The sequence below is a fragment of the Solea senegalensis genome, linkage group LG14 (genome assembly GCF_019176455.1).
Source record: "Solea senegalensis isolate Sse05_10M linkage group LG14, IFAPA_SoseM_1, whole genome shotgun sequence".
Lineage (NCBI taxonomy): Eukaryota > Metazoa > Chordata > Actinopteri > Pleuronectiformes > Soleidae > Solea > Solea senegalensis.
In genome coordinates this window covers 2089613-2116953 of record NC_058034.1, presented here as the reverse complement: position 1 = coordinate 2116953, position 27341 = coordinate 2089613, and the positions used below count along the sequence as shown (strand labels likewise).

The following is a 27341-nucleotide window of genomic DNA, read 5'->3' as shown; positions in this document are numbered from 1 at the left end:
CACACACACACAACACAAGGTGCATTCACGCTATAAACCACCCCAATCATCAGTTATGATTAAAAAAACAACAACACACACACACAAAAAACAAATATATTGTGCCAAAATTCAGGTTTCGATATCCTAAATCCTGTCTCGTCAGGATACATGGTTTTAAGTGATTCTTCAACACTTGTCTGAAATCTCTTTAATCTCTTTAATCCTTTATTCATTCATTTGTCTTCATTTTGGGTCAAAACCCATGGCTGGAATATGCTAAACCAATCAGCTGATGATGCAGCTTTGTTGGGCGGCCACCATTTTCCCAGTGACAAAGCCAGTCTAATGTAACTTACCAGCACACTCCTGCGTAATTCACCCACGATGACACGTTTTCCTAGTGTCATATGTCTTAGTTCATGTATAAAAATCATATCTACATGTTTAATCAAATCTTTTAAAATGAATGACAGCCCAGTAACCACAGGTCAACACTGGCTTTAAGGCCTAAATATTGGGCTAGTTTCAGTTTCAGGGTAAAACTGATCATTCACAGCTGTGACGCGTGACCATGATGTATGACGTCATTTTCAAAACGCTTACGATACACGATTTCTTCACTTCAAGCCCTCTGCACAGTGACAATGCATGTCATCAATCTCCGCATGCAATTAGGTCACAAAAATGTAGCCCACAGTATACAATGACACGACAGTGTGTATCCGTGTGTTACACAGCAGCTTCAGCGTCGTTATGCATTGAAACTTGACATTTTCCGACACTGACAGCGTCTTCATTGGCCGCGCCCAGTGCCCATCTCCTCCCAGGAGCTTTGACACTAAGTCAATATACAACACCACAATGACATTGAGAGACAATGGAAGGTAAATGTACTGTACCTCTGCAGAGCCAATTCAACGTCCTGCTGTCGGGACTCTGTGTCGCTCCTTTGCGTTTTATTTATTTATCCAGCTCCGGAGACACCTCCGCCTCCTCCTCCTCCTCCTCCTCCAGCAGCAGCAGCAGGTCTGAGGAAGTGCTCTCTCAGCCTCTCCTCTCCATGTAACCGGGCAGAGCTGAGGTTACAACACCGGCGGTGTCTCGTTGAGTCCAGGCAGCCCCACCCTCCACTGTCCAGGCGTTTGACAGTGGAGACAAGGGGGGAGGGTGGAGGAAGGACACGGAGAGAATGAATGACGGAGGACGGCCGCTGTCTCACGCTCCGGAGCGGTCAAAATGGCTCTGTTGTCGAGTCGAGTGTCTTCAGCGAAGATGCTCGAGCGAGCTCTCCGGGGGCCGATGACGTCACCACTGAGGGAGGTAACAGCATCAATGCAGTAGAGTGGGACGAGAGGGGGAGGGAGGAGTGGGAGGGTGATGGAGAGAAAAACGGAGCAAAGTTAATATTCCTCTGACACAGAATTATTCTAATTATTAGTATGGGTTAGTGTCTGTTTATAAGCCTAAACTTAAAGCTACAAATAATAAAAAAAAAAGCCTTGTGAATTATATTTCAGGCAAGGGCCTTGCCTTACAGAGGCCGCCATCTTGCACCGCCATGTTACCACAGCACATACAAACAAATATACAAAACAGCCAGTTTTTGTGTCTTGAAGGAGAAGCTTACTGCACAGATGAAGAACCACAGTCCTTCGAAATCGAAAATGTATTTCCGATATCGTGCTCTTCCTTCAGGTCGTCAGGTGCAGGTTTAACTCACGTCTGCACAGTCAGAATGAAACTCTCACACAACTGCAGCTCTGCTTCAACCCGGACATTTTCCCTCCCCATTTTAAGACACGTCATTTCTTTTTTTGTGTGTGCTGCAATTTAAATGAGTTCATTTGTAATTTCTTTCTAAATGCCTGTCTTTGTATTGTCGTATTTCACTTTCATGTCATTATTTTCCTTTATATCTAAAGAAATGCCATTTAAATTATAGAGAGAGAATTTGCCTTGTCATTTTGAGGGTGTCCATTCAGCCTTTCTGTAAAAGTACATCGAAGCACATATTTTAAACTAATGGAAAACAACAACAATACTCTGCTTTCATAACATTTATGTGTCTATGTCCTTTTAATATACAGTTAATTAACTGTATTTTATTTCATTTACTTAATTATTTAATTTACTTAATATTTTGAGTGAAATACAAAATATGAACACAAAATACAATACAAACATTTAGTTTGTAAGCGTTCAATAAAAAACCTAATTTGCTGTGACCTCTGGGATTACTGGGCTGCACAGATGAGACGAGGTGAAACGCCTGATGTCTCCTCAAATAGAAGCTGCTAGAGAGTCATTGAGCTGATTGAAGAGATGAGAGGAGGCGGCCTAATAATGTCAGTGTGTCCTTGTGCAAGTGACCTGACCCACACTATTAGACTACAGCATGGTAATGGTTTAATGGCTACAAATCAATAGATTTCCTTTTCAATGACGACCATCTTAAGATCAAGAGCATGTTGCAGTTTTTTTTTGGATTATTTGGGAGTTGTACACATGCAACAGCTGCCTGTGTCTTTTCTTCCCTTAATTATAATTCCAGCGTTTTAATCTCAGTCAAAATCACTTGTGAATTGGGATTTCGAGAGCATTTTGCAGAGCTTGTATTCAGATAAAATACAAGGGTCCGTTCCACTTGAGGCTTAGCAACAGTAATGTGTGGTGAACAGGAACTCACTTGTCTTGTGGTAGGTTACTCGGGCCGCTCAGGTTTCAACCCGAGTGAAACACAATTCAATTGTTTTGTGACCTTGCTCTTTACACATTCCTACTACTCTCCCTCCCTCTCTCTCTCCCTCGCTCCCTCTCTTGCTCCCTCTGTCCCTTTATGGACACATTTGAATGATGTGCCCCATCTGTCTTGGTACCTCACCGTCTCCCTCATGTCTGTCTGATGCTCCTGCTTTATCACGTTAATCTGCATAACGTTCACAGGGTCTAATCTGTTGCCACAGAACTTCATGACTGTGTGTGAATCACAGAAGTTAGAAAAAGATGATGCCACCACATAAGGTGTCCCCAAATCCCTTCATCCTCAATTTAAGTGAATAAGTCCAACAAGCTGAAGGCTCAGTTTTACAAGTGAATGTGAAAGGAAATGTTTTGTTGATTATTTAGAAGGAAAATGGAGGAGGAGGAGGAGGAGCCTTTGGTATTGTTTCGGCCCAGTCTTCCAGCTCTGCTCTGCCATGTCTAAACTGAGTCGCACAGAAGCATGAATAATTTATTGTGAGAGTGAGCTGCTGCCCCGAGCCTAGTGTGACAGACATGTTTTCTTAAAGAGGCTCTGGCTGTTTCTCTGTCAGACAATAATCACATTCACCATGGAAGCCGCCGAGACACTAATGTCATGAAGTGAATTATGAATGTAAAGATAACTCGGTGTATGGTGAGTTAACTCCTCCTCTTATGGTCATGAGACATTCACAAAAGTTCAACAGTGGTAATATTGATATTATATGATTGTTTGAATGTGTTTATGTGTCTGAACTATTTTATGCCTTTGTGGAAAGCGGTGGAAAAATAAATGTTCAGGAACTTCTTTTGTTTACGTGCATTACAATAATGGCAAACTATAACATACATGTACTAATGTACTTGTGGTCACTCATCTTCCCTAACTCCCCGAACTGGAGGAGACGGGCTTGAGGCGGGAGACGTGAAACGAAGGATGAACTCTGAGGGCAGGTGGGTTGATGACTTTCTCAATCTCATAAGGTCTAATGTGTCTAGGAGCCAATTTCATTGATTCTACCTGAAGAGGAGGGTCCTTGGAGGACAACCACGCCTTTTGTCCAGGCACGTATGATGGGGCTGGAGTCCACCTAGAGGATTGGGGGAGTGCACGGGCAGCTTTCCAGACACACTGTCACCACCTTATGTTGGCCTGAACAGACTGAACTTCTTCTTCTTGGGCAGGAAACAGGTTAGTTGCTAACCCAGGGCAACAGGAAGGGATACTTACCTGTAGAGGCATTGGCTATAGAGTTTTAGGCATATTCAACCCAAAAACTTTCTTCAACATGAGGTCAGCAGAGAGAACAGAGTCCACAATGGTCCGGACGACAGCATTTCCTTCTAATGGAGGAAGGTCAGTGACAAACCAGAGGTATCCAGATGATGTCTGGTGTAAAGCCTTACTTCTGGCTCAGGTGAAGCAGGACAAGACAAAGTCATGGGTGTTTTGGACTATAGTGGACCACCAGAAGCGTTTACTGAGGAAAGCTAGGGCACTGTTGGTTCCAGGAGACAAGCAAGCTACTTTTGACCAGACAGAGTCAGGGACAAAAGATGATAAATCTTTGGTAGGAGTTTGCAAAGCCCAGGAACTGCTGTAGCTGTTTGCGTGGGAATGGAACAGGCCAGTTGGTGCCTCAGTTTTTGCTATATGTGTTGGGAGCTGGCACTTAATCCAGAAATTTCACTGTGGGGACATTACATTCACATATTTTCCACTTTGACGGGAGGAAATTTTGTTATGCTTGCATAATAACAATAAAGAATCTTGAATCTTGAATCTTGAGAAATAATCTGCTCTCCACGAGTCTAGTGATGACTAGATGGACATGTTAGGGAGGTTGTGGGAGTAGATCAGGATGTCATCTAGAAAGACAAGCTTATTAATCATCAATCAGGTGTGCAGTTTAGAAGCTTTAGCTCTACAGTGTTTGCAGAGACCGTTATCTAAATGGATGGCCAATGACAAATGGATTTCAAAGAGTTTTTCTCACCTTGAACTGCCAATTTGTCTTTATCAGTTTCTGACAACCACTGAAAAAGGTGGCTTGCAGTGCAGCATCATCCCAACCACTCTCGGCAGGAAGAATTCTAAATTGCGTAGAGAACTCTATAACAGTCAAATTTCCCTGTTTCAATACGAGGAGATGCTGCCTTCATTTCAGCCTCGAATAAAGAACAAGAATTACAGATTGGGGAGAAGGTGTTGTTCCAAACTGCAGATGCCTTCCCAGTCACTATTATGTAAATAGAATAAGTGGACAGTTGCTGCTCAAATTACTAATGAACATTTGAAAAGAAGCGCAGCGCACTCACCCATTGTCCCCAAATGGCTGAGGCTGAGGAATGGGAATGAAAGGTTTCCTGAAAAACATGGGGCGTGCCGAGACGTCGCGCAGGGCTGGTGGAGTCGCAGTTTGAGGTGAGGCAGACAATTAAGCTGATAATTGAAGATGTTGAGCTTGTGGAGCAGGGTGGTGGTTTCCTGGATACTTCACTCACGGCGTCTAATTGCAGGGAAGCCAAATCCACTGAGTACATTTTGGCCAGATTACTCTGTTAGGTGTTGTGAGTGGATTCAGATGTGGACCCAGGGGTGCACTGGTTTTAAGTGTCTATATTCAAGATGATTTGATGGTTCGGATCAACAGAGAGTCCTCTCAAAACAACCAAGGAGTTTCAAAGGGTTTCTGCATTTGAGAGGTGAGACAGTGGTCACGTGGAAAGCAGGATAATCTGGCATTGATTAGAGGAGTGGACTAGGCTTAAGTGCTGTTGGCTGAATGGAAATGAGGATCAGGTGTGTCGCTCTGCCAGCTGCCCAGGAAACCCTGCCACGCCTCTCTGCAGGCAGCACCCACAGTGAAAGTGTCCTGAGTCACAGGTGGAACCACAATATGTTTTCCATTTACAAGGAATATAATCAAACAAGCAAATTGTTCTCATTCCCATGAAGATGCTGAACATTTCCAAGAATATTACACTGTACTGCCCCAAATGTAAAACATCTTTTTAGTATTGTCACCAGTTAAACAATTTAAAAAATAGATGCCTAATTTTCATATGCATACTAAAAAGGCTGACTTTAATTCATAAGTCATATCATATTTAGCTGAGAAAATAATTACGTTTAGTTTTCTGAATGTGTTTGTGCTGCATATTATGCACTCAGGGTGTGTCTGTCTGTCTGTATACGGTATACATATATATATATATTTATATATGTATATATATAGATATATATATATATACATACACATATATATGTAGAACTTGAGCATAGTACTAAAGTAACCAATTGCATTTATTTCTAACTCCATTTACTCTTTGTAATGTCCGCTCTGTTGTCATTTTAATCAAGGTGTGGGAAAACACACAAGTACAGCCCACGTTCTGCCTATGAGAGGAGCTCCCCCTGTTGGAATAAAAATAAAAGAAAGCCATCGTAATAAGACGTCAGAACTTAGTGGCAGTGGTGAGGTACTGCTACTGGTGCATCCCTGCATGTTACATTAAATTCAAGATTATTTATGATAACGGTTAACTTTGCAAGGAAGGAGAGTGCATTTATACTGTGGGGAAACTTGGTGGACATTTATGCTCTCATAGTGATTTAATTCATTCATTTTATCTCCTGCACTTTTTAAGATAACAAGTTTAACTAGTTAAACCATTTTTTTTATTTTACACCAAGGTGTGACTCACATCTATTCACATCTAAGTATTTTTATTTGTTAGATTAGGATAGATAGATTTTTGCCAATACATTCACCACCTAGCCATAAACAAGAACATATCACAACTGTAACAAAAGTACCAGAGATACTTTTTGTATTTTAGCTTACACTAAATCCATTTGACACCATGTTGCCTCTGCTTAGTGAAGCCTTTGTGTGATATTTATGAATGAGTTTACATGGATTAGTTTTGACTTTTTATCACGTTTAATCCAGTGATTTGGGGATCGATACTGAAGGTGGATTGTGCACAAATTCACTGAACAGCTGGGGACAAATAAATAACACATTAATGGAGAACAGTTTATTGTAGAGTTCAGTGAAACACATTGGGACACCACCATCTTCACACGTGATCTCAAAATTCAACAAAATTGAATGACAAAAGGAAAAAAAAAAACTCCCAGCAACAGAAGTATTTGGAATAGCGGGTTAAGTGACATCATACTGACATTTCACTGTTTAACCAACCACTTGCACAGTGGTCACCGTTACATTCACCACAATTTACATCCACCACGGGCACAGGGGATGACTGGGTCTGATGAACCAGCTTTAGCATGAGCAAAAAAAAACAAAAAAAACATCTTATCCATCCACCAGATGAAAAACACAGATGGTCACTTTGAATTTTTTTTTTTAATCATGATGTTCTTTACTTGTATTGCTGAGATGACCAGAAGAAAATATGTGGCACTGAATATTCCATATGTACAGTGTAAACAGTGTTGAGAAATTATTCTTTATCCAATTCAAGTTCTGTATAATGCTGAAGTATAACAGGATTCGTTGGTTAAACCTATGTATATATCATATCATACTAGTAAATGTACTTCATCGGCTATGTATTAAATAAACCTGTCACAGTTGTGGACTTGTTGTCGAGCTTGTATCACTATCAAAATAACAATTACTGATTATTAGCCTGACATTTAGCTGCACCGGTCATTGGTAAACTCACAGTACTGAATGTACTGCATAAAAATTCCTTGATGTATTTGCACACACGGACAAACAGGAACAGCCGACTTCACTGTGTCACTGTGATCCTGTCATACCACGCATATAGTGCAGAAATCACATCAATAACATCATTAGGGCATAATGTTGTGATTATAAATGCACATGTAATGTAACTACTTGAGTGTGACTGACTCACAGCAGCCTCTTATACAACAGTGTGTGAGATTTCAGGTGAGCAGTATTGAATTGTCATTTTGTCAATAAATCCATTGTGTCTTTTTCACCCAGCAGATCTAGACATTTTTCGTGAGAAGCACTTTGAATGTAACAATTTATTATCTTCAAAAGAACATACAAAATTCAAATATTTAATTTGACTAATATTCCCAAACACTTTTTCATGATATGTGACAGCGTTTTAAAATCTGTTTCATTACTATTATTGTTATTTGTGTAAAATGTAAAATGCATGTTTTTAAAGGAATCAAGTAAAACACTATTATCTGTATATTTTATTACTCTTTGTAAAGTTACTATTGAGGAAAGTACCTACAGCGTAAGTTCATAAAATGGTTACTTTTGCGTGCTGTTAAAAGTGGAACCAAAACTGAAATCTTCCCTCACACAATATTGAGGGAAATTGTTACTTGTAGGTGAAGAAAACACTTAGGATATGAGGAACTTATTGAACTTATTTGTTTCCTTGCTCTGTGACAAGTATTCAAATCAATTCCATCTCTGTGCGTCCAGCTCAGGAGGTGATTTAGTTTAGCATAGCTTAGCATAGCTTAGCATAGAGAGGAAATGACGAGAAACAGCAATATTGACTGAGCAATTCCTCTGAGTCCCAATATTGGGGTTGTTAGGTTTGCACAGTAATAAATCCATGTATATGGATATATAACAAGATATGCCTTTGCTATTTTCCTAGTTATCACACAAGTTGTTTCTATCGCTTTCCAGTCTTGAGTGCTAAGCTAGTAAACTAGCCGTCTGTCGTTCTACCGAGCGCACAGATGAAAAACAAGCATATTTCTCCAAATCATTCAAAAATGATAAACACAGGAGTCTGATCGCTAGGACGTCAGACAGTTTGGGGTTGAAAGGCTTAGAACCTGTGGTCAAAAGCCACGAGCATGGCTTGAGCTGATGTAACGTCTTCCTGGAGTCACTGAGGGACCACTTCCTTCAACGAGGCCAGGGCTGAATGGATGCGGACATGAAGCCTGTTCTCAAAGTCGTAGCCCGTAAAGTCCTCCTAGAAACATTAGGAAATAAATACCGGTAACTTTTAATACTGTATACTGTATGTGGACAGACATTAAAGCTAGGGTTGGTAAGAAAGAGGGAAAAAGGCTGACCAATCAGTGGCCGACAGTCTGTTAACGTCACAGTTTAGTATCGGCTCAGCTCGTTTGCAGCCAGAGCAGGTGCCAGAAAAGCAGGTACTATCACGAGTTAAGTAGTGCTAGAACTGTATCATGGAAAAGCCCCAATAATGCAGGCAATGTTCATTTTCCTACAGTGGATTACCTGCCTGGTGCTAATGCTAAAAAGGAGCATGTTTCGAGTAAACAATCCAACAGGTGGAATAAAACACACAGACTGCATTTCTCGCTTCATTTCTTTGCGAAAGTCTGAAGACTGAACGTCACACCGTGCTGGTGCTTCAAGTGCAAATACAGAACTGGTGGCGTAATGCACTAGGAGTGGGTCGAAATATCGATTAGGTGATTATATATCGTTGTTCTTCCTTGTACAATATGATAATCTGTACGCCGGGGCAAATATCGATATTTCAGTTTACAAATGAAGGTTCTCTAAAGTAAACAGTCACTGCCGGTTTCACTTGGGGAGTGTTTTGTGTTCTTCAGTTAGACAGAGATCGTGATGTTTTGCTATATGATTGTCTTGCAACATATTGATCGTCACAGAATGTCTTTATCATGATATTATTGGTGTCATGGACCATGTATTGTGAGGTACTTCTGTGATTCCACCCCCATTATCATTATCATCTACTTGCATTTACTCATGTCTAGAGGTGATATTGATATGAGTCTTTCAGTGATTGATGCCGAGCTGATATGTTTGACCGCTTTTCTTTTCCCCCTCCATTTAGTCTGTCCAATGTAGATTTTCTGCACTGAACTACACTTGTATATTTAATAAAAAGTGACTAATCTTTGCGTCACTCATCAAGTTTCTGAGAAAATAAATCTGGAAACTTACATAATTGAATATCCCTCATCAGCAGGTTATTGAAAATAGGTAAAAAATTGTCTACCTCCACGCAAATCTACTTATGTCCTTGTATTGACTGTCCGTAATGAGAAGTGGGATTTCAATTTTCTGTAACTTGCTTACAGACATCTTGCCCCTGTTGCCTCTGTTGCCTCTGTTGCCCCTGTTGCCTCTGCTTCAGTGACATGTGACTCTCTGACCTCTGAAGACTCTGGTCATGTGTTGCCAGAACACGGCCGGAGTGATTAAAGCTACAGTAGGTTCATCATCACAGATTCCAACACCAGCTTCTTCAGAAATGATCAACCCTGGCTTCAATGAATTTCAACGATTACTGTACCAATGTTTTACCTTTGCTTGAAGTAGCAATGACCTTCCCTTTCCCACCGTCTGGATCGGGGGGAAAAAAGAGAGAGGGTTACGACTGAGAATGTGAAGTCATCGAATACAAATATACAACAACAGACTGACCTCAGGTTGTGCAATGAGTATACATCCCAGTTCATACACAGCATATGGTTGAACATACGAGTTGATCTGCCGTCCATACTCGTCTCTAGCAGCCAACTGGAAATACTAGATGACGGACAGAGTGGATACAAGAACATTTAGAGGCGACGTCACCAGTGCCGACCATGTGCTCCATTCACTACATGATACGATACCTGGAGAGCATCCCTCATGTTTCCATGGCATTTGTGAATGGCACCAAGAAGCAGATGTTTTAATCCTCTGCACAAAGTGTCATCTAAACTCTGTAACACTGAACACACACAGAAGGACACCATCTTACACACACACACACACACACACAGTATAAATGTGGAAATTACAGGTATAAATCATGTAGGTTACACACACCCTGATTCATGATCTGCAGTTTAGATGAGGAGCAGTTTGGAAGAGCTTTCCACAGGTAAAGCACTTCAATGACACCCAGGATGCACAGCTCTTTGGTGGGTGAGATCTTCCTCAATCTCTCAGCCTAAAGAAACATGTTAGAAAGAGAAAGAAAATGTGAGACACATGTTATTATAATAATAATAAGAAGAATTTCATTTGTATTGCACTGTTAAAGCTTGAGCAGAATGTGCTCACCAGATGAAAAGGAATACAGAATCAATTTATGATGGGAAAAATCAGAAACTCACCAAAACATGTATAAACTAACAGGACTGCATACTTCAACAGATAATCTAATCTCCTGAAAATATAGCGACAGCACTTATTATTATGTGTTATTATTATTATTTATATCCACTCCTTTTGTGTGTGTGGTTTCAATTCAGCTTTGAACGGTCATCAAGACTAGAAAAGTGCTATATAAATACACCATTATAATATTCACCATTACCTGAGCTTGTTTTTCTAACATTGACAGTAAAGATCTATTTTAAATGAATCAAATTAGTTAGCAAACATAGGAGATACTCTCCTAAAGCAAATAAAATACCAACTGACAACTCCTGAATTTAAAAACACATAAAAGTGAACAATAAAAAACCCTAACCCTGGTAATTATAATAGTGATTTAACATGTGCAATAAAAACAACATAAAAAGCAATGAAAAATACAATAAAACAATATACTAAAAGTGGAATTAAGTTTGATAAAAGCATGATAAGACCAAACAAACGGAGCAACATTTGAGGCTCTACCCACCCTTCTGACAGCAAACTGCTCTATCTGGTTGTTTTTTCTCTTGAACAGCCTCTGCACATCTTTAAACACTCCACTCGCTCCCTCCAGGTCACCAGATGCACCCTGACACACTGGAAAAACAACAGACACAGACGATAATGGAACACAGATTCAAAGCAACAGTCACAACAGTGCAAACATTTGCTTGTATGTGTGTGTGTGTGTCAGGCTCACCGCCAGTTAAGTAGGCGTAGTAGCATTGTGACCAACGTGACTCATTCTTCAACCTTTCAAACGACCTGTATGCATCCTCAAAATTCATCTCAATCATACTACACCAGCCTGTGGGAAAAAAAAACACCCCACACAAGCACACACAGAATAGAATCAGTCCATCGTTGCTCTGTTCAGCGTGTCAGAAGTGACATGATAAGACAACACGTACCAATCTCATAGAGACACACATGCTGGATCTCTCTTTGGTCTGATGCGAGCTCTAAAGCATCGTGGAAACAGGCCAGAGCACTGTTGATGTGACACTGTGGACAGATGAAAGAACACGTTAACACACGTTAATTATGTTAGACACACACGACATGGCGGGCATGTGCCGAGTGACAGACAAATGATCCGTATTATTATGTGTTTGGACAGTGGTTTCTAAACTGGCTGTTGAAGACTCACTTCAATAACTAATAATTACATGAAAAGGTCGTCCAATGGTGCGACTGCAGATTAAAGGACCCCTCTGCTCACCCACCGTTTCCCCCCCCAAGTGCGTCATGGAACCAGAAAGGATTTTGCCATCAACAACATCAACAATTACATTGATTTTTCCGTCTGATTAAAAGATTCAAATCAAAGATTCAATTTTAAGTTTGTGGGAGGAGCCGTTCTTCTCCATCTGCCTCACAAATGCGAAATGCCCGCTCTGGCTTGTTTGTCCATTTGGGCAATAAAGTGTGCATAAAAATGAACACAGCCTTCCTTTTCCTTTGCACCATGACACTTTTACATCCACTCATACCAGTATGAACCTTGTTTTAAACATCTATTTTACTCTAAATGGGGGGCACAATTTACAAAATCAACATCATATGCGACTGAGACCATTAACTCTTCAGGAAAAACGTTTATTGACGATATAAATCAAGAAAGAAGTCAGCTCGTTTTCTCATAAACTGAGTTCTTCTTGCAACCAGTGGAGCCCCCTCCTGGTGACGTACTGTTACTTGTATCCCAATTCCTGGGTTTCACTTTTAAAACTGGAAGATTTCCATCATTTTTATATATCGTCTATGGCTCGGGCTGCTGTAGAAACATAGCAGCGCCTGCTTTCTTAAAGTACACACAAAGGTTTTAGTCTGAGGCTACAATGACAGAAGTTATTTTAATGTCAGAGCTAATATACACTTAAATATGTTGAATTGAAGTGAATTTACTTTATTCCTCCCCCAGGGGGGGAAACACACATTCACCACAGCTCAGTTAGAATAGAATAAAAATAAGAATAAGAATTAAAAAAAATATAGTCACAAAATAAAAATAAATATAAAAATAAAAAATAAAAAATAATAATAATAAAAAATAAATAAAAAGTTGATGGGTAGTATATTCAATTTCTGCCAATAAACCCTTCTATGTGTTGCATGCTGGACCTTTAATTATTTAAAGACTACAGTTAGAGTAGTTGCTGCGACTTGGTGGTACATGTACGTACCTCTAGCCTCTGAACCCGTCCTTTAAAGAACATGAAGAGTGATGAGTTGGGGTAAACCACCGACTTCCTCTGCAGAATAGCTTTGGCCTCCAGTAAACCTGCGTGTGTATCAGAGCCGTCCAGAGCAAAGAAGGGCAACACTACTGTGTGGTACCACAAGAGGGCCAACCTGAGCAAGACAACAACAGATTCTTATCAGATGCTTCAGAAGGATTTTGACGCTGCACTGACTTATAGTTGGGTGATTCTTCCTTCATTTTCACTGGACACCCTGAATGCCTGCTCATGCTCTGTGTAACTCTGCTGAGTTGGAAAGTATCAGAAGTGAGTCATCGACTTTAAGTGCCACAGCCAGGGCCAGCAAGTTTAAGAGAAACGATGAATCAGCAAAAAGGACTCCAAATCCTGTCTTAGCCGGGTCTCACTTGTAAAATAGGTTTTTATCTCAATGTTACTCTCCAATTAAATAAAGTAGTAGTTTATTTAGAACATGCAAACAATATATATATATATATATATATATATATATATATATATATATATATATATATATATATATATATATATATATATATATATATATATAAAATATACTGCATACATTAAATAAGCCACAACATAAACAATGGCTAATAAAAGGCAACCTGAGAAAGGAAAACACAATCATTTCATTTACACACCATTTAGCTGTGTTTCAATTAAGGTCCCAATTGACGGGAAAAACAACTGCAATAATGATATTATCGACGTTATTTAAAAAACACAAAATTAACCTATAAATGACAATAAAAAAGTGTAATCATTTTGGTCATACGTTTGAGACCTGTGACCCAACGTCATTTATCACCACTTATGCCTACAGAGGGAATGACGTTGTGTTGCTTTTAACACAGATATAGAAATGTGTATAATATGATTTCAGATTAAATCACATTCTACTGATTCCACCATCAATCAATCCTACAACAAAAGAAACAATCCTTATATCACAGACGTTTAAATTCCCCAGTGGTCATAGAATTTAAACATTTTTAAAAGCACTTTGTGGATTTTTTGTTGTTGCCCATGTTAAATGTGATGCTACTAAATGGAGCTTTAAAGTGAAATTAGTTCGTCGAAAATCTGCTTCAGAATAGCAATGCAATCCACTCCATTTTCAATTACTGATAAAAAGTCTACAGCAAGGAAGATTATAGCCTATGCATAATATATAACATACGGTAAATAAACATGGATAAATGTAAGCAACAGGAAGTTTGATGATGCACATGTATATTTTTAGATTTGTAATAGTTTGATCCTCAAACCATTTCATACATTTTGTATAAACAACAATACATGTATATATATATATATATATATATATATATATATATATATATATATATATATATATATATATGTTACAATTATAGGTAGAATGAATATATATACATATATATATTTATATATATATATATCATTCATTCCACCTAGAATTGTCATGTCTCATTGGTTTTTACTCATTCCATGTTCAATTTTTATTTATACTGTAAATAACAAACCCATACTGTATATATTCTGGAAACTGTCTATAATGTACATTATATTTTAACTTTTTATAGCCTCATTGTTAATATCTTTCAATATTGTACTTTCTTGGAAATGCATGTTTATTATTTGTTATCTTTACTGTCTTTGCTGCCGTGACAATGTACATTTCCCCACTGTGGAACATATAAAGGACCATCTTCTCTTATGATTCATACTGATATGATATGATATTCATTTGGAACTTGACACAAACGGGCACATCTGCACTATTCAGTGTTGATTTGGTTTGTTTATGTATGGTACTCTTATTCTTGAAACACATACAGTATTATCCATCTATTGATGCATTAATGGGTTTGGCCACTTGGTGGCACTGTAGCAATGTGTCAACAACCCTGAAATATTCATGATTATCACCCTACACTTGAAGGTTATGGCAGTGTGTTGCACATCCACTTGATTAATTCAAGTGCAATACTTGCTCTTTATTAGTGCAGCCTGAGAGCTTATGTATTTGGCAGCGTTTTTGTCTGCGTGTATGAGCAGCATAATTCAACATGAAAAATTGTTAACCTTATGAAACAGGAGTTTTGACACTGTGGGAAACTGGAGTGGCCTTGGCAGATGTTTGCACTTTGTGAGAGCTCTCTCACCATCTCCTTTGTTTTCTTTTCTTCTACAGTGAAATGCTCCACCACGTTTGTGACACTGATCTCACAGAGATCAGCTGAGCCTACTCACGTCGCTAGCGGTGCCTTCATGTCCTTGCTCTCGCTCGCATACATGAGAGAGGACAGACCCTGGAGTCGGTCGCCGGGGAAACCCAGCAGGTTGATGATCTTGAGCAGGTGTGGCGGCACCATGGAGATGCACAGATGGAAGAGGCCGTAGCCGAAGCTCACGGAGCCCTTGAGCCGGTCCAGGGCCTCGGCCGTGACGCCGCTCTCCACCGGTGTGTTGTGGTTGGCGTTGTCGGCTGAGAGGGAGTCCTGGTTGACAGAGGACCGTCGCTGACAGACCTCCTGCAGCTGGCTGATGTCACTGTGGCACTTGTTATACATTTTCCATGCCTTACGCAGAATCCAGCCTCCTTTGATATATGCTAGTATAGGAAACAACAGGAAACAAGATGTGTTGATGAAGAACAAGCTGTAAAGTAGTGTGTAACATTTAAATATAAATAAATGTCTGTCACATTGCAATGAGTTGCAGTTCTGCATATATATATATATATATATATATGTCACCTTTTTATATTGTTGATATTTGTCTATATTGTACGTTCACAGATGTGAAAATGCATGTTTATTATTTATTACCTTTATCTTTACTGTCTTTGCTGCTGTGACACTGTCAATTTCCCCTTTGCTGGACGAGCTTATCTTATCTTCTGTTCTGATTAAGCCTACTGGCCACACTCGACTCTCTGTGTTAATGAGTACAGAAGTCTTTTGTTCTCGTGCCCTAAGCTGCACACACACAGGGAGGGAAGCAGGAACACACCAGCTCTAGTAAAGCCAGGTGGCTCCTTGAAATTGGACTATGGCTAAAAACACCAAAGAAGCATCAATGGAAAGGTTTAAGAATTGGCTCGTACTGATAAAAATAGACATGAATGTTCAGTAGGATTTCAAAATCATATTCTTATAATTCTTATATATTTGGTTTCGGGATCGTCCGATATTGAATATGTGTGCTCATAAAAATGCAAAGCAAATCAAGCGCTCCCTAAACTCAAGCCATGTTCCCACTAAGTGGAACAGTTTGGTTTAGTACAGTATGGTAAGTAGTTTTTTTTTTTGCATTTCCATTAGGAATAGTTCCAAAAATAACCTACCCTACATATCCTACTGTTCCAGTTTTTGGCTCCCTTCCCTTTGGAGTACCAGAGTAAAATGGTACAGTAATGTCAACTTGCGACCGGTGATTCATTGACGCCCACAGTCTATTCTCAAACTTCTTGCCTCTTGTTCACACAAACAGCCACAAACCAAACCTCTGTCGCGCTCAATGTCGTTGTTTGGCGCCGTCGCACTGGTACGACGTCACGCTATGTATCTTCTCATCGGGAACAGCCCACAGCCCGTCTACCAAGTAAAGGTACTGTTCCCGGTTGAGGCAAACATAACCGTACCATCATGGACACACAACATAAGTGCCTGAATGTGCCAATATCAGCTGCTGCTGTTCCTGCACCATGCAGCTCCAAGTGACATTACATTAAAAGACAGATGTTGTGCAACCCATAATAGACTATAATATTGAAACAAAAAACAAATGTACTTACTATACTTGCCACTTGTTTGTCACTAAAATCAATGAATAATTTTGGTCATAATGACAGGATAATAGGTGGATATTAGAGGAGTGGGGGTGGTGGATATAGGCATACATCGGGTAGCTTAAACTGGCAGGGTTTTGGAAATTATTCAGAATTCAGAATTAAGTGGAGCTCTAATTCATGAAAGCTGGAATTGGTAAGTTTGGAAAAAGCTAGAGCAATCTGAGGACCTGTGCTAAGGATATGCAGCCACAATATTCTGGCCTTTTAAGAAGCACAGTGGAAAATGTAGTTATTATTTATACACTAATCACAAAGTTTGAGTTCTCTGTAATGTCTGGGTTTTGAGTTACACTGTTCACAAAATTGATTGATTAAACTGGTTACCATGAGAGACACAGATTTAAAGACGTTGATTACCAGAAAGTTCCTGTTTGACAAAGGAGAGCACGGCGAGGTACACCTGACAGTCTGCAACAATAATCTGTCTCTGAAGGCGGTCCACGACAACAACGCCCGACCTCTGGGAGTCCATCTGTAACACACACACACACACACACAGAAAACAAACAAACATTCAATCAGCAGCGTGCACATCCACCCTGCTACCCTGCTGTTTACCCCTCAGGCTGAAGAGTTCGAGGTTTCCTGAATGAGCTGGAGCTGCCTGAGTGCTGCCACACTGCTCATGCAGTTTGTTGATTACATTACACAGAAGTATTAATTCAGTCTGCGGGTAGGTTTGGTATGATCTCACTGGCTTCCTGCATCATTAAGCCTGATGACAATGATACAGTGTTATTATCTGTGCTGTCGTCTGTTTATCAGGAGATATGAACAACAAATTAAATCTCAGTAAAGAATTGTGTAACTCGATGTCAGCACTTTATTTCATGCTATATTCATCACTTTATTTCAAGTATAGTAACAACGCTTTAACACCGAGGGTATCGCAGATGACATGTTTGCACTTTAAATTTACCGTAATTACGCGACGGTTTGTGTTTCTGAACGCACAGTAATTTCACTCGCGCTGTTTCAGGAAGCTGGCGAATCGGCGTCTTAGAGAAACGCCTGTACATAGTTTCCATTTTTGGCCCGTTATTGCACATCAAGACTCAAAATTTATTTTAAATTTCAAATTTTTAACACAAAATCTACCGCGTAGATTTCTTTTAAATAAAATGTAACATTTAAAATTGTTAAAACAGTATTTTAACATGCAGCAAATTGTAAATGAATAAACCAAAAATTATTTTCTGGCCCTTCTGTGGTTAAATAAGCAAAAAAGTCCTTACATTTTGATTCACTCTCCACAACCAAACACAACCTCTCCACAACATTCTGCTGCAAGAACGTTCAACACATGACATTTATTTTTTTAAAGCTGTCTGCCTCTATAGCTTAGATTTTGTTCATCATGATCACATACTGTAGGTGAAGAATCTCCATTGGATCCATCTATTTGAAGATTCTTATATCTTGAATGAAAACCAGAGGTAACTGGACATTTGAGTCTCATCACACTGGAATGAGCAGATCATGTAAGTTACAGTGGCCTAAATAATCATAATAATAATAATAATAATAATAACACTAATAAAAACATGCTTTTTAAAGTGTGCTTTCACTTACGCTCTTCTTTATCTTGTTTCTGATTGTCTCTATCACTCCGGCGCTGTCGCTCTCACACAGTTTCTCCGTCGTCCTCAGGTCGTCACAGGCCGTCTGCATCTTCTCCTCCTCAAATGTCATCATGGCGTTCTGCAAGGATATGCAGCAAGGAGACATTATACACCACAGCCTCTGGTTCACTGATGAAAGAGTACATTTAAATTCAGAGAAGTCCAGACAGTGACAATCTCCTCATAATTATCTCAAGTATCAGTGGTATATAGTGAATATTGTGCAAACCCTAAATCTAACCCACATATTTAAAATTGAACACCTTGGTATGTTTTATTTATTCAAGAGTTTCATAGTGAGTCATTTAGTGATTTAGTAAAACAGACATACACTTATTTTACCCACACTTCACACACTGGATGCATGCCATATTAAAAATGACTTCTCTTTCCTTTCCCTGATTTATCAGTTTGTTTTTCTGTCCTAAGAACGATGAATTGTTGGTGGTTTGTTTTGTCCATCCATCTGTTTTCTACCGCTTTATCCTCCACGTGAAGGTTATTTTTGGGAGAGCTGGAGCCGATCCCAGCCGACACAGGATGAAACGTGGGCTACACACCTGAGAGGTCGCCAGTCCATCACACGGCAAACACATATAGAGACGACAAAGCATTCATTCCCTCATTCACACCTACAGTAAAGTGTCCACTTAACCTCAGCATGTTTCTGGACTGTGGGAGGAAACTGGAGAACCCGGAGAAAACCCTTGCACACAGAAAGATCGAACTGGGATCTGAAGCGGTGACCTTTTTCTGTGAAGCAACAATACAAGCCACTGCAGCACCGCATGGCCCTGATTTGATTTCATATAAAAATATAATAATTGAAGTCTTTCACACTACTACTCTATCTTACATGTAATGATAGAGTAGATCAAACAACATTTAACATTCTATCATAGATCCATCATTATCCCTTTTTCAGTAAACACAGGCCGGGTGAGAGAGTGAGAGAGTGTTACGTAACAGTCTTAAAAAGAGGGCGGACACAACAAAGAGCTCTTCTCTCTGCATAACAATGAATGGAGAGACACGGTGACATCTGCACAGCTGTGTGACTGGAGCTGCAAACACACACAGAGTATGAAAAGGTTCAAACCTCCGGAGCAGAAATAAGAAGGGAAATAATCCCACGGACAGTAACGACTGACCGGGATCTAAATCTTAAGATCTTTGCAAATCCGTGTGCAATAAATAAAACTCGAGCAATGTATTTCAACCCTGTACAAAATCTAAGTGCAGCTTAGATTAAAGCACCTATGGTTTTTTTCATTTCTGCATCACACAGGCTACAAAATTGGATCAATGACTTAATTAATCAGTCTGAGTGTTCTTTCATTAACTAAAACATGCACCCTCATTTTTCAGCTGGTTGAACTGTGAATGTTCTCTAGATTCTTTGCTCCACATAGCAAAGAAATCACAGTCATTTCATCATTTTTGGTTTGTGGACAAAACGAGACATTTGAGAACACCATCCGTTTGAAGTTTGGGAAACACCGCTCCACATTTTCTGATATTTTATGGACACAAAAACGATTCATTAACGACTAATAGAGAAAACAATCAACACGTTAGGCAATTAGGGAAAAGACTGTTCATTCACACATTCTGTATCATCATTAGTCTCTCTGTTATTTGGAACACAGCGTACGCAGCGATTACTTAGCCTTTTACTTTTTGTCTCATGTTTGTCTGCTGTATGAAAAGTGTGTTTGTTTCGTAGCATTAAAATGCTTTGGAACAACAAATGTAAATGACCTGCTTTCTATACAGATATTTCTACACTTAAGCTCCATTTTTAAGGATGAAAGCTGCTACTTGGATACATTAAAATGGGCATGATGGTGTCACGTTATCTGACGATTCACATTTCGAGATTCATTTGTACACACACCATTTGTACACACAGAGTACAAGCGTCTATTTTTGTGTTGTTGGAGTCAGCAGTGTACAAACACAATTGAATATGATAATACTACGATAAAGGTCAATAAAATAAAGAGCCCTGATTCGATGCAGTAGATTTGTCTTTAACATAATGTTCATTTTTATAATCTAATATTATTTGCTCTCCTGCATTTAATTAATCCCGGTTCACTAATGAAGGGCTTCCGTGATGATGAGATGTCACCACCCCCACTGCCCTCAGGGTCATTTAGCATCTGGGGCGGAGGATGACATCATCTCGGGCTTCATATAGTGTGTGAGTGTCCATACAGGGGGCAGTGTGTGCATGTGTGTGTGTGTGTGTGTGTCGTCAGTGATGATGGGTGCAGCATTATAGTAATGTGCTCCTCTGTTCCTGCAGCTTCCATTATGTTAATGGACGGAAAAGCAAGGAGGAGGACGGCGGTGGTGACAGTGATGCAAGTCAGTTTGACACGTCAGGTTGTGCGGGGTCATAAAAATGTGTTTTCCTGCAGGAGGAGATTAAATGAGCTTGAATCCAACCCTGCTGTCATGTGAGTTATATTTATAACCAGTTTGTTGTTTTTTTTTGGATTGTTTCCTCAACACAATCTCACATTTCATCTGGCATTTCATTTGATCACTTTATCTCCAGCTGAGAGGAAACTCACCAGGAAACTGACAAAACTGGCCCCGAAGCTCATCAGCGGGCTCTGAGTCCTAGAGACAGAAACACAATAAAGCACAAGTAGAATTAATAATCATAGGATTCTTCACATTAAGGCTTAAGATTGTCAAATCAGTTGATATCATTAACTATCATGATAAATGTCAGATAATTCAACATTGATTTTTAATCCAAAGAGAAAGTTAAAGAGACTGAGAGTTAATTCAGTTGATCTTTCTAAACAGAAAACAAGCCTGCCACACATCTGATTGAAGACATTTGAAGCCCTAGCAAGTGTTAAATCTCAAAGTATGTATAAATCTTTCTGTCATATTGCTTTTCAAGAAAATGATATTGTAATAAATCGATATGTTCTATTCATTTGACAAAATGAAACCAATGCATGTTTTCTGCCATCTTTTTGTGTGACTCACTCATGAACTCAGTGTTGTTTACCTGTCCAAAGTCTGCTATTTAGTTGTTCTATTTTATTAGAATATAGTTTTAATACAGTGCAGTATATGTGCCATAATCAGGGCATACAAATTTAACTCAATAAATTGCATTAATTGTAGTTGTGTTATTTATCAGTGCCACTCTTGTGTTTGTTTCTTAACCCTAGAGGGCAGTAAAATCACAAAAGTGGCCGAGTGTAGTATTCATTTGCACGTGAACAGATGTGTGCACTAAATGAGCAAATTTTCAACTCCAAAATAAAACCAAATCACTTAAGATAAGCATCATTTACATATCTAAAGATATGAAGATTACATAGTTTTTTTTCTCCCTCCATCCCACACACACACTACTGGGGCCCCCCTGGTGATCAGGGCCATCATTTTTTAATAACTGAAAATACAGTGATTATTGCAATGAAACCTGACTATAAAAATATATCACAAATCAAATTGCAATGGCAAAGTCTGTCAAGCCCCAAAGGTATTTAGAAATAAATGACAGAGTCCATCTCTTTACAGATAGTCAGTGTCAGTCCCTGACACCGGAGGTTAATCGCTGCTCACACACACACACTGATAATAAACTGCCTTTATTACTTCCTTAAACAGTAAAATCAATAATGGAATGAAATTAAACCATTACATGCATGAAGCTATTGGTTCAGTCAGTCCGTGTATAGAGTGTAAAGTGGAGATGACTGATAGAACAGATCATCCTGCAGTGATATTAAAATAATAAATCAAACATATACAGTGTACTGTACCTGTATCTCCGGAAAAGCTCGTCGCTCTCCTTGAATCCGTTGTTGAGCAGCATGTTAATACCCTGCAGGGCCATCTCTGCATCATCCATGTTCTCCGCCTTCTCCTCCACCTGCTGCTGCTGATGCTGCTGCTGCTCTGGACCCGCCATTGTTGACTCTGCAGCTCCGAGGCTGCTGGATCGACGTGGTTCTGATGCTGCTCGGGAACAAACTCGCATTGGTTTATTCCCACACACTGAGGAGAAGCAGCGGAGAGGCGGGTCGGCTTCAATGAATAAGAAGAAGAAATAAAAAGGAATCAGCTTGTGCAGAATCCGGATCTGAGAGAGAGAGAGGGAGAGAGAGAGAGAGGCCACTGATGTCCAGATCCACTCAGTTACACTGCACTGCTACACAGATACAGCCTGTGCGCTCATCCGTCACTTTGCAGCATCTGACGCGTTACATGACATTACATAGAGATCCAGAAGTGCTGCTGCTGCTGCTGCTGCTGCTGCTCCAACAGTCCACACCGGCCTGCAGTCATAACTCGCGGCGCATCGCCGGGAGGATGGAGCAGAGAGGAAGAGGAGAGCAGCTGAGGCGAAGCAGCATCCCGTCACTCTTCATCCCCTCACTCTCTTCCTCCCATCGTCGCTGCAGACACAGGCTCGCAACCCGGCAGGCTCCTCCCCCAACTGTCAGTCAGCCAATGAGCGCACAGAGTGAGCAGCAGGCTGCAGTCACTCTGACGATGACAGGCAGGCGGAGGCAGATGGTGATGGAGGCTGGTCACGCCTTGATTATGGTTTCACTTTATTTAATAATTCATTATTAGCACGGTCCCTCTTGTTTTCAAACTTGACTGAATTTTGTCATTGAAATGGGTTTGAAAAATATGAATCATTAGTCACCATAAAAGTGTGTTTTTCTTTCTTTCTTTCCAGTGAAACAAAACACAACAAAACAAGACAATGCAGCATAGAAAAAAAAAACATTTGCCATCAGTATTCATCAGTGTATACTGATGAATACCCCCCCACACCACATCAGAGTGGCTATAGTGCTCAACTATGAATTTAATTAATTATAGTCGTGTTTTTTTACACCAAACCATTGTCACGTTTGTTTATTTTAACCACAGAGGAAAGGAAAACTACAAAAGTGGCCATGTATTAATAATTTGCACTTTCATATTCAAAGTGAAGCACTATATGTGTGGTGATGCTGATCTTCAAAATAAAATAAACTAGTTTATTGACTCTGGTTTTTGAAACTTAGAACACATGATCAATCTACAGTTAACTACAATAAGCTCAGCACCATTTACATGTCTAGATTTATTTAATATGTTAAAACGTTAACAGTGTTAACGGGGTTCAAGATGATAGATTGACAAGAATAACAATAAATTAAGATTATATTTGCAGATATAAAAAGTAAGCATTTAACAGATATAAACTGTGGACAGCTATAAACTCTTCATAACACGTGTAAACAATTCCATCAAAAAAGATTAAAAGCATGGCTTAAATAAATAAGAGTGAGGTTGACATTTGTGAGGCAAAACAATTGTGATCAAAACTCAACTTCAACACTTCAAGGGCTCGCTGATCAAATTTTGCCAATTTGTTTGGCAGAAAATAAATAAAACAGATATGACAAAAGGCCAGTTTTGCTTCTATAGCAGGGGTGTCGAACTCATTTTAGTTCAGGGGCCACATATTTTACGATTTGATCTCAAGTGGGCCGGACCAGTAAAATAATAATAGCATAATAACCTATAAACAAAGGGAACTCCTAGTTTTTCCCCCCAATTTTTTATTTTTTTTTAAAACATTATGAACAACCGGACATTTCCCGAGGAAAAGTAAGTGCAATTTCTAGAATATGATGCTTAATTTACCATTTACACATGATCATGGTGCATTTATATGATTCTGAGACTGAATATTATAATATTTCACATTTTGATTAGATTCTAAATTTTTACAAATTCATCCTGCAGGCCGGATTGGACCCTCTGGTGGGCCGATTCTGGCCCGCGGGTCGTATGTTTGACACCCCTGTTCTATAGCATAAGTTAACTAAGCTGCTTGGGCCTCCTGTAGGATCATTGTGTTGAACCTATTAAGGAAATCTAGACAGTTGACAATTACTCATTTTGGTCACTTTGTGATTTTACTGATCTAAGGTTTTTGTGTGGTGGTGTGTGTGTGTGGGGGGGGGGACGTCATTCTTCCATATAGTTAGTTTAGTTTTTTTTTTTATTAATCTCCTTAGGGAAAGTATTCCTCTGCATTTTGATAAAGCGTGGTGGATGATTCACGTAACATAAGGACATACATAAACGGTTTATACCAAACGATAGCCAAAGATAAAGGTCATTACAATATTGTTGGGTCAGTGAAGGCATCATCACACAGCCGGGGCTGTGCTGCCCTCTTCAGGCAACAGCAGCAACAGCAGCTCGTCTTCTACTCCGCTTCAGATAAAGACGGAACATCTCGGCGTGGTGAAGACAAACCTCACAGTTTACAGCTGGTGCGACCAGGATGAGTTTAAACAGCACACAAACCGCCCGCCTCGGTTATTTTGTAGCGTTTGTTGCGCGCGCGCGCGCACACACACACACACACACACACACTCACGCAAACACTTGAAGTATCCGCCTGTGAATCAAACCGGCTCCGAGCGACATTTGATGTTTCTGTATATTTCTATCCTTTACACCTCGTCCACACGAAAAGACGTTTTCCTTCAAGAATGCGCGTGATTTCGTGTGCACTGTGACACCGTGTTGTGTTTGGAACGCGGCACGGCACGGCACACAAGAGAGGAACGACACCAAGAGACGGAGAGAGTGACAAGGACGAGGAGAGCGAGGAAGAAAGGGGAGGGGAACTGACATTAAAGCAACACAACAAGGAAACTACACTGCGGAGCCACAGACAGACGCCTTCATTTTATGTTTTTGAATAATAGCCGGAGACAGAGAGAGGGAGCGAGCGAGCGTGCGGGAGAAGTGTCTCAGCACCAACAACCACAGCCACACTCAAGTGTGTCCGACTGTTTTTACCCACCGAGTTGGAGATAAAGGCGTTCCGCGACATGGGTGAGAATAATGAAAGAACAGGGGCTTTAATTGTAAATCTTGGGGGGGAATTAGGAGAGGAGGGGGAGCAGGCCTCTTCTCCTCTGTGCGCCATGCTCCTAATGGGAGGTGGAAACAAAAGGGCAGCCGCATAGCTTAGGTGTAATTAGAGAAAAGCCTATTTAGATTTCTTTTGGTTATTATTTGGACCATTCTGAGGTTTCTTTCACTATTACAATAGGATTGATGTCACTTTATCGTGCAGGAACTGAGACCGGCTGCCATTACAGAAGAGCTTTCATGCTCAGGTCACAGATATCGACTTCCTCATATAACTTTAGTATACAGAGCAGTAACTAACAGCAAGGTGCTTTGTAATCTTTAAAAACCTGAATGACAGCAGGAGCGTCTATGTGTCCATGTGTCCTCAGACTCAGAGCCACCCAGCTCTCCACAGGTGGTGGAGGATGGAGGAGAGGAGGATGAGGAGGAGCTGAGTGGAGGAGAGGAGGCAGACCTGAGGTCCAGCACTGGCCGAGGCTCCCTGCTGACGCGCAGAGGCATCACCCTGAGAGTCCTGCTCAAGGACGGGCTGGTGGAGCCGGGAGATGGGGTGCTGGCCATCCACTACCTGGTAATAACACATATCTTAGCAGAGGAGCTAAGAGATATTTTAGGGGGGGGGAACCCAAAAGGGCAGCCCGTGGCCAAGTGGAAAGGGAACTTGACTTGTAACCAGAAGGTCGCCGGTTCAAATCCCCACCCGGCCCAAAAAAAAAAGGGCTGGGGTACCCCTGAGCAAGGTACCCCGGGCGCCACTCAGTGTGGCAGCCCACTGCTCCTAATTCTAGGATGGGTCAAAATGCAGAGGAATACTTTCCCTAAGGGGATTAATAAAACTAACTTAACTTAGTCTAAAAGCAAGAGTGCCGTACAGTTTCACTCAATGGAAACTAAAATGCTAAAATTAACCAAGTTCAGGCCTGACCATACTTTCCTCATGCAAAGTCTCTGGAGAGCTGCTTTACATTTCCATTCATACTGAGTTGAGGTCCACGTCAGTCTAGTGTTTCATGCATGTGTACTTGATATATCATTCCATTCTACTAGTGCTGATTCCTCACTAGGGGTTCGCCTCCTTTTCCATGCCGTTGTCCTTGAGCACCGAGTTGTACACGTGTGAGTACGAGGAAAGTTCCATGCTCACTGCCTTCCTCAGAGTGCACCATCAACTGCACTGGAAAGTGTCTGGACCACATCGGGTCTGCATAAAAGTGGATGTTCCGTGGACCGTGCAGGAAGGACGACACTCACTCACTCATTCATTCATCCACTGTGGATTATTTCTCCTGCTGCATCCCCACTCAGATATTATCGGGAGACTATACGAGAAGAACCCATAGATTTCTGGAGCATCTTTTGTGCTCACACATACTGAGTTCAGTGTGAAAGCAGCTTTGTACATTTTAGCTTTAAAGTACATTTACATGTATGTATACATGTATGTAAAGTACATTTAAAGTACATTTTAGCTTTAAAGTCCTTGTAAAGTGATAAAAATATCTCTGATTTGTCAGCCCACAGAAATATGTGTTAATAATGTGAAGGATTATAAAAAAACAGGCCTAAATGTTAAAATGAGGTTTTAAATGACTCCACAGTGGTGAGTTTCACATGTTCTCAGCTGCTATTTTCTAACATGTATGAAGAGGAGAATCTCTATTTTACAGGGACTTAAAAAGAACCACCTGCTCTTGAAGGGGCTCCATCTTCTCTGGGTCACAAACAATTGCCTATCAAGTTTCATCACCGCTGCAGTGGACAGTGATAATGTTAATTATTCATGCTGGTATCGAGTTACTTAATCTGAAGTTCCACCTGGGTTGTGTGTCAGATACAGTACATTAGGAATGATTAATCCCACACTCTCCTCCTT

At 40.2% G+C, this 27341-nt stretch overlaps 3 protein-coding genes across 16 annotated transcripts in view; 1 reads left to right on the top strand and 2 right to left on the bottom strand.

The window, feature by feature from the left end:
• Window positions 1-1296, bottom strand: part of kif1aa (kinesin family member 1Aa) — a 44645-nt gene extending 43349 nt beyond the window's left edge. For 7 of the 14 annotated variants that reach the window (XM_044043452.1, XM_044043453.1, XM_044043455.1 and 4 more), the window contains exon 1: window positions 882-1295. The gene's annotated coding sequence lies outside the window, so the exon portion shown is untranslated. Of the gene's footprint in view, window positions 1-881 lie in introns of all 14 variants that reach the window. The other 7 variants (XM_044043447.1, XM_044043449.1, XM_044043451.1 and 4 more) reach the window with 2 other exon arrangements.
• A 5457-nt stretch (window positions 1297-6753) lies between these two features.
• On the bottom strand, window positions 6754-23217 carry LOC122781211 (tetratricopeptide repeat protein 39C). Its single transcript, XM_044044776.1, has 14 exons — window positions 22333-23217; window positions 21115-21163; window positions 18483-18611; window positions 17268-17382; window positions 15308-15668; window positions 13034-13202; window positions 11759-11852; window positions 11548-11655; window positions 11335-11444; window positions 10533-10656; window positions 10337-10434; window positions 10143-10247; window positions 10023-10061; window positions 6754-8685 (listed from the first exon to the last, which is right to left on the bottom strand). Exons 1-14 carry the CDS (start codon window positions 22548-22550, stop codon window positions 8596-8598), a joined length of 1809 nt encoding a protein of 602 aa, XP_043900711.1. The 5' UTR covers window positions 22551-23217; the 3' UTR covers window positions 6754-8595.
• Window positions 23218-24790: 1573 nt separating this feature from the next.
• The window catches only part of mpnd (MPN domain containing), an 11320-nt gene continuing 8769 nt past the window's right edge, over window positions 24791-27341 (top strand). The window contains exons 1-2 of the mRNA XM_044043705.1: window positions 24791-25426; window positions 25837-26039. Coding sequence (XP_043899640.1) covers window positions 25423-25426; window positions 25837-26039 — 207 coding nt within the window. The 5' untranslated portion in view covers window positions 24791-25422. The remainder of the gene's footprint in view (window positions 25427-25836; window positions 26040-27341) is intronic.